We start from the raw sequence: 13530 nt of genomic DNA on the forward strand, positions 1-13530 counted from the left end.
GCCATTAATTTCTTTTTGGGGTTGCAGGTTGATCAAACTGAAAAAGGCATTTTTCTAAATCAATCGAAGTATGTAGCTGACATCTTGAGCAGGTTCAAGATGGAAGATGACTGAATTGCCAAGAGTCATCTGTCGGTGAATCACAGGATTACGCACGGAAAATACAGGGTCGAAAGTCAATCCAACTCTATAGAGAGCTATTATTGGTTCTTTGATGTATCTTACGGCATCTCTCCCAGATATCATGTTTGCAACGTGCTTGTGCGCTTGTTATCAAGCACAACCGAATGTGAATCATATGTTAGCAGCGAAGACGATCATGCGTTATCTAAAGGGAACTCCAAGTTTGGGCTTATGGAATCCAAGAAAGGATGCGTTTGATTTAACGGCATTCAGTGATTCGGATTACGGGGGTTGTAAGAGAGATTTCAAATCGACCTCTGGTGGTTGTCAGTTTCTAGGTAGCAGGTTGATAAGTTGGCAGTGTAAGAAACAAACGGCAATCGTACAATCAACGTGTGAGGCTGAATATATTGCTACTGCAAGTTGTACATCTCAGGTAGTCTAGATTCAACAACAACTTCGGGATTACGGTTTACAAATTTTTAACACTCCTATATATGTTGATAATACTACTGCTATTGCTGTTACTAAAAAACCCTGTTAATCATTCTAAGACCAAACACATAGGGATCAAGTACCATTTCATTAGGGAATGTTATGAAAAGAAACTAATAGATGTCCTGCAAATAGGTACTACCACCCAAAGGGCTGACTTGTTTACAAAAGCATTTGACCGACCTCGCTTCCTGTTCTTGTTAAATGTGTTAAGAGTGAAAGATAGGGCGGAGGTTGTGTAATACCCCGTTAGAATCCACTAACGGAATATTAACTCCTGGTCCCACAGTTTAGCGATCACGCCCTCTATATGAGACGTTTCCGAAAAGTATTCACATTAATTATCAAATCAAAGTCATTTATTAAAGAAAATGTAACTGGAAAACATTTGACATAAACGACTAATGTATATGAACCCAAATCATCTCGAATAAAATAGTTTTAATGTGAATATTTGTTCTTGAAATAAAACGATAAAATATGCTGGACGCCATCCAGTTCTATCAGCAAACAGCATAATAACATCAGTTAAGCGGAAGCACTACCTCTAAGTACCTGAGATAAAACATGCAAAATGTCAACGAAAAACATTGAGTGAAACTACAGGTTTAGTAAATCATTTCTTAAGTTAGGCCACAAGATTTTCTTAGAAAATATCATAGGAAAAGTATACATTATCATGAGCACTTGATTATAAAGCTTTAACCTTTGCGTGAGCTGAGCACACGTCTTTAGTTTACCCTATCATGGCACTACACCGATCAAGTGCACGAGTAACAACAGAATAGACGCATGTCATGTTTAGGTGAGGTTTTTCAAACCTAACGGTACCGTCCCTATAAGTCGAGATTACAAAGTAACTAACATAATCAAGCTAAGGGATTTTTGATCTGAACTCATATGTATATTCTTTGTAAGTTACTTGTGCCTAATATGTAAAACATTTGGAAAAAGCATGCACCTCAACCTTGTAAAAATGTAGTAGGGACTGTAGACTCACCTTAGCAAAAGCACTTGTAAGCAAAACGTACGGTTGTCGAACTATCTCGACTGAACAACGCAACCTAAATAAGTAAATCATCTTGAGTATACACTTATAGGTCAAACCATGTCAACCCATAGTGTACGCAAAGTCCTAGTGTTCAGACTGACTCAACTAACAAGTAGAAGTCAACTAATCCAAGCAAGTCAGCCAAAGTCAACCCTAAAGTCAACTCGGTCAAAGTGGTCAACTAAATTCAAACATCTCAGTAGGTTATGCAAACATGGTCAACAAGTCAAACCTAGGTCAAGTATCACTTTACAAGTCATAATTAAGCAAATTGCACTTTTGCACCTTAAAGCACGCCTTAGAAATTCGTACGTCGTAGAAAAATTCAACTATAGCTCATAGCACATAAATCATTAAATTATGAACAACTCCAGATCATAACTACACTTAAAATAAATTCCAAAAAGTCCAGCCAAAGCCTCATAAGATACATAAAAGTTAGAAGTCAGAAGGGGTCTAATTACGGTTTACTAAATCAGTTTCAGCACGCACATCAGTTTTGAAATATTTCTCAGCAAATATAGAAAATAGATTTTGACAAACTGCCAATTAGAGTCATCTCAAAACATCTCAAAATTTTAGTGATAAAATAATCAGAAACATTGCTTTATCCAATTTTTACAGTTTTACAAACCTTTACAGACTCATCAGTTTTGTTTATCAAACAGACATATCATTTAGACGAGCATATATCTCATGGCTAATCACATTTTTGCAAGTTCGCATACAAATGAAACATGTCAAGTAACATATATACTAACATATTTCATAAGATCAAAGTCTCAAACAACTCCTAGTTCACTCTAGAAATTTTTATGAAACTTTGAAAACCGATTCAGCTCACTTTAAAAACCAAATCTTCGTTTTGACATAACGGGAGCATTACATAACCTTTTGACGCAAATCATAAGTCCAAATTGCATAAATTTTCATAAGTAATACAGTAGTACACTTTTTATAAGCTAAAACACAAAGCATACAACTCGGAAAATTCTGATTATGCACATAACCTAGTCAAATCTTCGATTAAGCATATCTTAATCATACGATAACGAAATCACGCAAAATTGGAGTCTAAAATTAATAAATTTTCGATATCTTTCCATTAAAACATTTTACAAGATCAGTTCTAATGTAAATTTAATCAGATCAACAAGAAACAAGTTCGTTTTTCATACATACAACGTTAATTACGCAATCAAACGATAAATAACAACACTGGACACCATTAATTGAGCACTAGACTTGATTACACTATGTAATTGAACAAAATTCAGATTTATAAAAACTAGGGTTAACAATTATACCTCTAATGATCAAATTGCTTATACTACCGCGTAGAGAACGATGCGTAGAACGACGTTCGTGTTGAAGGCTTCTTCTAATTTAGACTTTTGAAGGTGGTGGTGGTGTGATGGTGGCCGACGGCCAAGAGGGTGAGGGTGAGGGAGAGGGAGAGTGTCTATTGAATTAGGTGAATTATGAGGCTCCTAGCTTTCTAATTTCCTTTTATATCTAGGTTTAGGGCCTAATACTTCCCACTTATGACCCAACTAGCAAGTAATGGACCAAAATAATCCAATTAAGGGGTGTTGGGGAGGGTTCGGCCGAATGGCCCTTTTATGGGGTCTCGGGCTCATTTTTGCTTAACTCTTGGTACGCGCGTGATCCGTTTCGAGTGCCGTTAACCGTACCGGGTCTCCGGAACGTTAACTAGTCGTTGAAACAAAATCACCGGATTTAATTCATTAAATAAATAATAAATTAAATTAGTTTTTCTTAAAGTTAATAATTATTGAAAATAATTATTTCGTCGTTTTTCTGAGTTCCGTAACCTGAAAAGCTTTCAAGGCGATTAACTTAATCGTAACGTTTTCTAGTTATTTTACTTTCCGAAATAAATTCATAAATTAATTTAACCTATTAATTCAAGAATCTCTCTAATAAGCATGTATTTAATTCTATTAAACACACAAGTCTAAGTAACCACCGTTAAATACTTAACGGACAAGTAACGATAGTAAACGAAAAAAGTCGGGTTGTTACATTACCCACCTGTTATGATAAATTTTGTCCCGAAATTTTAGTGCTCATCCGCCGTAGTCGTCTCCTCGGGAAACAGTTGCGGATACTTAAGTTTCATCTGATCTTCACGTTCCCACGTGAATTCTGGTCCTCTACGGGCATTCCATCTAACCTTAACGAGCGGAATTCTGCTTTGCTTTAGTTGCTTAACCTCGTGACCCATAATCTCAACAGGTTCTTCAATGAAATTAAGCTTAGGATCAACTTGCACTTCGTCTAAGGGAATTACCAAACTTTCATCTGATAAACATTTCTTCAAATTGGAAACATGAAAAGTATCATGAATCTCACTAAGTTCTTGCGGTAGCTTCAGCTTATACGCTACTGGACCAATTCTTTCGGTAATCTCAAACTGTCCAATATACCTCGGAGTTAACTTTCCTCTTTTGCCAAATTGCACTACACCCTTCCAGGGGGATACCTTGAGCATAACTTTGTCTCTAACCTGAAATTCCAAATCTTTCCTTCTAATATCGGCATAAGTCTTTTGACGATCTCGCGCTATTTTCATTCTCTCTCATATCTGCGCTATCTTCTCAGTCATTTCGTGTACAATCTCAGGACCAGTTAACTGACTATCTCCTAACTCAGTCCAACATATAGGTGATCTGCACTTTCTGCCATACAGTGCTTCAAAAGGCGCTGCCTTTATACTTGCGTGATAACTGTTATTGTAAGAAAACTCTACTAATGGTAGATGTCTATCTCATCCAATTCCAAAGTCAATAACACATGCCCTTAACATGTCTTCTAGTGTCTGAATGGTTCTCTCACTTTGACCATCAGTCTGTGGATTGTATGCTGTACTCATGTCCAAATGAGTTCCCATGGCATCTTGCATAGCTTCCCAGAATCTAGATGTAATTCTACTATCTCTGTCGGAAATAATGGATAGCGGCACTCTATGTCGAGAAACTACTTCCTTTATGTAGATCTGTGCCAACCTCTCCATCTTATCCGTTTCCTTAATCGATAGAAAATGAGCAGACTTCGTAAGACGATCAACGATAACCCAAATCGTATCATAACCTCCTACCATTTTAGGCAACTTAGTGATAAAATCCATTGTAATATTCTCCCACTTCCATTGTGGAATCTCTGGTTGTGTCAACAATCCTGACGGTTTCTGATGCTCTGCCTTAACTTTAGCACAAGTCAAACACTTACCAACATAAGTAGCGATATCAACTTTCATATTAGGCCACCAATACAGTTCCTTAAGATCTTGGTACATCTTGTCGGATCCATGGTGAATTGAATACCTTGTCTTGTGTACCTCTTCTAGCACTAGTTCCCTTAATCCGCCAAACTTCGGTACACAAATTCTGTCGATAAAATATCGGGTTCCATCTTCTCGAGTAATGAACTTCTTATCGATTCCTCGAAGCAATTCGGTAGCAACATTCTCTTCTTTCAACGCCTCTAACTGTGCGTCACATACCTGAGAAGTAAGGTTCCTTCGAATAGTCAAGTTCAATGCTCTAACTCGGATAGGCTTAACTCTCTCCTTCCGACTCAAAGCTTCTACCACTACATTAGCCTTACCAGGATGGTAGCTAATGTCGCAGTCGTAGTCGTTCAATAGTTCGATCCAATGCCTTTGTCTTATATTAAGCCGTTTCTGATCGAAAATATGCTGCAAACTCTTGTGATCCGTGAAAATAGTAAACTTAGTACCATACAGATAGTGTCTCCACATCTTCAATGCAAATACTACAGCACCAAGTTCTAAATCGTGAGTTGTGTAATTCAACTCATGTATCTTCAACTATCACGATCCATAAGAAATCACTTTCTTACGTTGCATCAACACGCAACCAAAACCCTGTCGTGAAGCGTTGCAGTAAACCACGAAAACCTCAGTTCCTTCGGGTAAAGACAAAATTGGTGCAGTCATTAACTTCTCTTTTAACAACTGAAATGCAACTTCATGCAACTCTGTCCATTCATACTTCTTACCCTTGTGAGTCAATGCTGTTAATGGTCGGGCAATAGTAGAAAATCCTTCAATGAATCTTCTATAATAACCGGCGAGACCTAAGAATTGTCGTATCTGTGTTGGCGACTTAGGAGTCTCCCATTTCTTAACTGTCTCTATCTTCGCAGGATCAACTTGGATACCATTGACACCTACGATATGACCCAAAAATTGCACTTCTTGCAGCCAAAAGTCACATTTCAAAAATTTCGCGTACAACTGCTCCTTCCTGAGCATCTCTAGTACCAAACGGAGATGTTGTTCATGTTTCTCTTCATTCTTAGAGTGTACCAAAATATCATCGATAAACACAATAACAAACTTGTCTAGATATGGCTTACACACACGGTTCATGAGATCTATAAACACAGTCGGTGCGTTCGTCAATCCAAACGGCATTACAGTAAATTCATGATGACCATAGTGTGTCCTGAACACTGTCTTCGGTATATCAGTCTCTTTTACTCTCATCTGATAATAACCTGATCGCAGATCGATCTTAGAGTAACACACTGATCCTTGCAATTGATCAAACAAATCATCAATTCTCGGCAACGGATATCTATTCTTGATAGTTAACTTATTCAACTCCCTGTAATCAATACAGAGTCTCATAGATCCATCATTCTTCTTCACAAATAGTACTGGAGCTCCCCATGGCGACGAGCTTGGTCGAATGAATCCTTTGTCTAAAAGCTCTTGCAGTTGACTAGAAAACTCTTGCAATTCTGGTGGTGCAAGTCTATACGGTGCACGCGCTACTGGTGCTGCTCCGGAAACAAAATAAATCTGGAACTATACATCTCTATGTGGAGGTAATCTGGGTAGCTCATCGGGAAAAACATCAGGAAATTCTCTAACAATGGGCACATCTTCGAGTTTCATGCCTTCAGATTCAGTTTTGCTCAAGTGAACCAGCATAGCAAGACAACCCTTTCTCATGTGTTTTTGCGCCTTCAAACAATTAATAAAATGTAACGGTGTATTGCTTTTCTCTCCATACACCATTAGAGGTTCACCTTCAATAACAGGAATGCGAATTGCCTTCTGATGGCAAACAATGTCGGCTCTATTCTCAGCTAACCAATCCATTCCAACCACAAGGTCGAAAATTCCTAGCTTAATCGGTATCACGTCTATCTTAAATGACATTCCAGCTAATTCAAAGTACAATCACGGTAAATCTTATCAGCCCTCATTAGATTACCATTCCCTAGTTCTATAGAGTATAAGTTTTCTAATGATGATACAGAATTCTTAAGATTATGGCAAAAATCTCTAGACACAAAGCTTCTATCAGCTCTAGAATCAAAAAGTACATAAACATGTTGATTATCGAGAAGAAACGTACCTGTGACTAGCTTAGGATCATCACGAGCTTCATTAGAGTTAATGTTGAAAGCCCTTCCTCTAGCACGTTCAGTAGTCTTACTAGCAGTTGGGCAATCCTTCCGGAAATGACCTTCTTTTCTGCACCCATAGCACATATTCATACCAGCTCTACACTCGACAGCCACATGTCCATTCTTCTTACACTTATCACACCTCTTCATACAATCTCCCGGGTGATGCCTATTACACTTAGCACACAACGGTAACTTTCTCTTATAACCAGAACTAGCATTCGGAGTTGCAGTGTTGCCCTTAGCAGTATCTTGTTTCTTAAAGGGCTGCTGATTGAAATTCTTCCCCGAGTTGTTATTATTGTTCCATTTCCTCTTGTTATCGTAAGTTTTAGTCTCAGTTGAGGCAGAAGTCTTCCCTCGCTGTTCAGCTTAGTGTATCAACTCACTAGCCATCTCAACAGCCTCTTGTATAGTTCTCGACTTCGAAGTAGTCACACCGCTTTAAATATTCTCGGTCAAACCTTTCGCATACAGAGTGATCTTGCGGCGTTCGGGAGTAACCATATACGGACACATGAGAGCAAGCTCAAAGAATCTCTTGTTGTAACTGGCCAGATTAGTACCCACTAGCTTCAAGTTTTAGAGTTCCCGCTCCATCTTAATAGTTTCAGAGTAGGGACAATACTCTTCGATCATCCGTTGTTTCAAATCCTCCCATGGAGTCTCAAAAGCCTGATCCATACCTACGGAATTTGCATAAGTATTCCACCATGTCAAAGAGCCATTAGATAGCTTACATGATGCAAACTTCATTCTATCCGCATCTCTACAACCGCTGATACAGAAAACAGACTCAAGCTTCTCAAACCAACGAGTCAAACCAACTGGACCTTCGGTGCCATTAAACGAGTGTGGTTCACAACTCAAGAAAGCCTTGTACGTACACCCTGATTGTCCATTATTCTGAGTATTAGTCGCATCCTGGTTTCGCTGATTGGTAGCGTTCACATTGTTACTGTTGGTTCCATTACGGAGTTCTGCCATGGCCTCGGTCAATCCTTCAGAGATCCACTGACCAACATCAGCTTGGGAAACTGGCTTGGGCGGCATTATCTTGCTTGTCAAGATAACACATTCGGTTAGCGTCAATGAAATCGACATATAAAAATTATACTAGCAACGGAATGATGCATAGTAGATAATATTAAATCATAGTGATTTTAGTAGGACTAATGATAAGTAATAGCGATACATAGAGTGTAGTAGTTGTAGTAGTAAGGACAATGTACACTAGTAGCATTATCACTAATTAACAATAGTAGCAGCAACACTAAGCATGATCAATCATTAACACATAATATATTAAAAATCTCGTTCAAACATCATGCATAACCAACGAAAGTAGCATATCTCTCATGTCATAAGCAAAACCACATAAGTAAAACCACATCTAGCAATGTATGTGCGAATATCAAACAATAAACAGTAATATTCAAATAGTATTCAATAGCGTGGAACAAGTCTAAACAAGCGATCTCTATTTGCGTTTTTGAAGCTCCTTCAACAAATATTCGACCATCTTCTCCAAGTTTTCGACTCGTAACATGAGGTCACTAGGGTTGTTGTCATTAGCAGCAGCAGTGGAGGTACTAGGTTTAGAAGTAGATGTAGAAGCATCATAGGGATGAAAATGGCAACACATCTCAAGTGATTGGTTATCATAGCGAAAACTCTTGTAAAATGGGTTTCTAGCTCGAGCAGGTCCTTTCGGTATCCAACGGTGGCCTCTTGGTCCGTAGGGGTTAACATAGTCAGGATTAACAAAAGGTGACTGGGGTGAATCAGGTAAGTCAGGTTCGGATTCGGGTTCTGAGTCTTCCTTAGGATCCTCTTCCGGTTCTTTTCCCTTGAGCTCATCCTCGTGCTCAGTTTCCATCTCGGGTTTCGACTCGGAATCATCTACAAACTCGAGTATCGTATTTCCTTGTGCTTGCACGGTTTCCTCAGATTCCGAGTAGGAGTCGGTAAGAATGATAGGATTGGAAGAAGTCATCTAGCATTCAAAGAAAGCACAAAGTTAGTTCATATAGTAATCATGTCATTATAGAAATCAAGTAGCATAGCAATTAGTTTAACTAGGGTTCATGTAACTTAACAAGTCCAAGGTTACAGCCTAGACTCAATAGATGTCCTAACATTCGACTCTCTAATGCAACCTAGTCCTAGGTAACCGATCTGCTCTGATACCAAATGTAATACCCCGTCAGAATCCACTAACGGAATATTAACTCCTGGTCCCACAGTTTAGCGGTCACGCCCTCTATATGAGACGTTTCAGAAAAGTATTCGCATTAATTATCAAATCAAAGTCATTTATTAAAGAAAATGTAACTGGAAAACATTTGACATAAACGACTAATGTATATGAACCCAAATCATCTCGAATAAAATAGTTTTAATGCGAATATTTGTTCTTGAAATAAAACGATAAAATATGCTGGACGCCGTCCAGTTCTATCAGCAAACAGCATAATAATTTCAGTTAAGCGGAAGCACTACCTCTAAGTACCTAAGATGAAACATGCAAAATGTCAACGAAAAACGTTGAGTGAAACTACAGGTTTAGTAAATCATTTCGTAAGTTAGGCCACAAGATTTTCTTGAAAAACATCATAGGAAAAGTATACAATATCATGAGCACTTGATTATAAAGCTTTAACTTTGCGTGAGCCGAGCACACGTCTTTAGTTTACCCTATCTTGGCGCTATACCTATCAAGTGTACGAGTAATAACAGAATAGACGCATGTCATGTTTAGGCGAGGTTTGTCAAACCTAATGGTACCGTCCCTATAAGTCGAGCTTACAAAGTAACTAAAATAATCAAGCTAAGAGATTTTTGATCTGAACTCATATGTATATTATTTGTAAGTTACTTGTGCCTAATATGTAAAAAGTTTGGAAAAATCATGCATCTCAACCCTGTAAAAATGTGGTAGGGACTGTAGACTCACCTTAGCAAAAGCACTTGTAATTTCTTAGCAAAACGTACGGTTGTCGAACTATCTCGACTGAACAACGCAAGCTAAATAAGTAAATCATCTTGAGTATACACTTAAATGTCAAACCATGTCAACCCATAGTGTACGCAAAGTCCTAGTGCTCAGACTGACTCAACTAACAAGTAGAAGTCAACTAATCCAAGCAAGTCAACTAAAGTCAACCAAAGTCAACCCTAAAGTCAACTCGGTCAAAGTGGTCAACTAAAGTCAAACATCTCAGTAGGTCATGCAAACATGGTCAACAAATCAAACCTAGGTTAAGTATTACTTTACAAGTCATTAGGCAAATTGCACTTTTGCACCTTAAAGCATGCCTTAGAAATTCGTACGTCGTAGAAAGATTCAATTATAGCTCATAGCACATAAATCATTAAATTATGAACAACTCCAGATCATACTACACTTAAAATAGATTCCAAAAAGTCCAGTCAAAGCCTCATACGATACATAAAAGTCAGAAGTCAGAAGGGGTCTAATTACGGTTTACTAAATCAGTTTCAGCACGAGCATCAGTTTTGAAGTATTTCTCAGAAAATATAGAAAATAGATTTTGACGAACGGCCAATTGGAGTCATCTCAAAACATCTCAAAATTTTAGTGATAAAATAATCAGAAACATTGATGTAGCCAATTTGTACAGTTTTACAAACCTTTACAGACTCATAAGTTTTGTTCATCAAACAGACATATCATTTAGACGAACATATATCTCATGGAAAATCACGTTCTCTCAAGTACGCATACAAATGAAACATGTCAAGTAACATATATAATAACATATTACAGAAGATAAAAGTATCAATCAACTCCTAGTTCACTCTATAAATTTTTATGTAACTTTGAAAACCGATTCAACTCACTTTAAAAACCAAATCTTCGTTTTGACATAACGGGAGCATTACATAAGCTTTTGACGCAAATCTTAAGTCCAAATTGCATAACTTTTCATAAGGAATACAGTAGTACACTTTTTATAATCTAAAACACAAAGCATGCAACTCGTAAAATTCAGATTATGCACATAACCTAGTCAAATCTTCGATTAAGCATATCTTAAGCATACGATAACGAAATCGCGCAAAATCGGAGTCTTAAATTAATAACTTTTCGATATATTCCCATTAAAACATGTTACAAGATCAGTTCTAATGTCAATTTAATCAGACCAACAAGAAACCATTTCATTTTTCATACCTATAACATTAATTACGCAATCAAACGATAAATAACAACACTAGACACCATTAATTGAGCACTAGACTTGATTACACTATGTAATTGAACAAAATTCAGATTTATAAAAACTAGGGTTAACAATTATACCTCTAATGATCAAATTGCTTATACTACCGCGTAGAGAACGATGCATAGAACGACGTTCGTGTTGAAGGCTTCTTTTAATTTCGACTTTTGAAGGTGGTGGTGGTGTGATGGTGGCCGACGGCCAAGAGGGAGAGGGAGAGGGAGAGTGTCGATTGAATTAGGTGAATTATGAGGCTCATAGCTTTCTAATTTCCTTTTATATCTAGGTTTAGGGCCTAATACTTCCCACTAATGACCCAACTAGCAAGTAATGGACCAAAACAATCCAATTAAGGGGTGTTGGGGAGGGTTCGGCTGAATGGCCCTTTTATGGGGTCTCGGGCTCGTTTTTGCTTAACTCTTGGTACGCGTGGTCCATTTCGAGTGCCGTTAACTGTACCGGGTCTCCTGAACATTAACTAGTCGTTGAAACAAAATCACCGGATTTAATTTATTAAATAAATAATAATTTACATTAGTTTTTCTTAAAGTTAATAATTATTGAAAATAATTATTTCATCGTTTTTCTGAGTTCCGTAACCTGAAAAGCTTTCAAGGCGATTAACTTAATCGTAACATTTTCTAGTTTTTTCACTTTCCGAAATAAATTCATAAATTAATATAACCTATTAATTCAAGAATCTCTATAATAAGCATGTATTTAATTCTATTAAACACACAAGTCTAAGTAACCACCGTTAAATACTTAACGGACAAGTAACGATAGTAAACGGAAAAAGTCGGGTTGTTACAGGTTGTGTCCGATAGGGAGTTATTGAAGTAATCATTCAATCTGTATCATTTGTAAATTTGCATTTGCATGTTGCATCATTTTTGCATGTTACTTAGCTTATTTTCTGCTCATTTTATTTTTGCATGATCATTTTATTTACTGTTATGCATTCTTATATTGAAAAAAATTGTGTTTATATGCTTTCTGTTACTAGAATAGTTGAGAAAATTGCTTCATCGGAAAATACAAAAACATTGAAAAATGAAAAAGCCATAAAAATCTGAAAAATGCGAAAATGAGAAGTTGTTATGTGAAAATGGGAAATGATTGTATTACTGAACTTGCATGTTAATCGTTCTGCGTAATAAGTAAGTAGTACATGATTAGTTAATGAATGTTGATGATTTTGAGGATTGAATTTTTGAATGAGAGGATCAATTGTGCATAAAGTAAATAATCTTGGCAAGAAAATCGCGGAAAGGTTTACAGCGGTTGACGGTAGTCACCTAACTATCACTGAGAATGTACTGAGAAATGATTGTTCAGGAACTCAACAGACGGTCGAGGTCTCCCCTACTACGATTTATACTCTAGTGAAGGATTGCTAAGTAAGTCTGCAAGGTGAGTTTACTCTGTTTGAACCTATACCGGTTTCTATTTACCTTTATTGCTTGGGCCGAAACGCATTAGGTGTAACAACCTCACTTTGGGCCTAATAGGTAATGACCTATTTACCCTTCTGTGTTATTAAGAGATTTTAATAATTATGTGTTTTATAATTATTGTGTATGGGATAATGTGCGTTTTGTGACAAGGGTCACAGAACATATTTCCTTTTGTGAATTTGACTTAGAATGAATAAGTTATTAAAGATTTTGGGTTTCAAATAACTGGTAAATACCCGTGTGTTATACGGAGTAGGGTTTCCTCACAATGAAGAAACCCAATATAGATATATACCCGTACGTTCCATTTCTTGCTATTTTTAGCAAAATAGAAACCCTAAACACCATTTTGCTCTCATATCCTTAAAATCAAGAAGTTCAAATCAAAGCTAGTGATTTCGTGCATTGAATTCTCTGTGATTTCAAAATCAAAACAAGGTAAACATCTTCAATTTTGATGAATTGAAATGGGTTTTAAGTGGGTTTGAAAAAGTAAGCTTTTTATGTTTGATTCTTGCCTTGAATGTGTTTTTGATGCTTAATTGAGGTTAGAAATGGATGATATATGTGTTATATAGTGTTCTTGGGTCATTGGATTGATCAAAACTTGCAGAAATCGAGTTTTTGGTGTAAAAAACTCAAAAACAGCGTGCTGGTGGTGTTCTTCAGCACCACGAGTAACAGCTCAACC

At 37.1% G+C, this 13530-nt stretch overlaps 1 protein-coding gene across 1 annotated transcript; it reads left to right on the forward strand.

The window, feature by feature from the left end:
• The first annotated feature begins 214 nt into the window (after nucleotides 1-214).
• LOC139841556 (uncharacterized mitochondrial protein AtMg00810-like) lies at nucleotides 215-568 on the forward strand. Its single transcript, XM_071831765.1, has one exon. It carries the CDS (start codon nucleotides 215-217, stop codon nucleotides 566-568), a length of 354 nt encoding a protein of 117 aa, XP_071687866.1.
• The last annotated feature ends 12962 nt before the right edge of the window (nucleotides 569-13530 follow it).

Source organism: Rutidosis leptorrhynchoides, chromosome 4, assembly GCF_046630445.1.
Source record: "Rutidosis leptorrhynchoides isolate AG116_Rl617_1_P2 chromosome 4, CSIRO_AGI_Rlap_v1, whole genome shotgun sequence".
In the NCBI taxonomy this organism is placed as follows: Eukaryota; Viridiplantae; Streptophyta; class Magnoliopsida; order Asterales; family Asteraceae; genus Rutidosis; species Rutidosis leptorrhynchoides.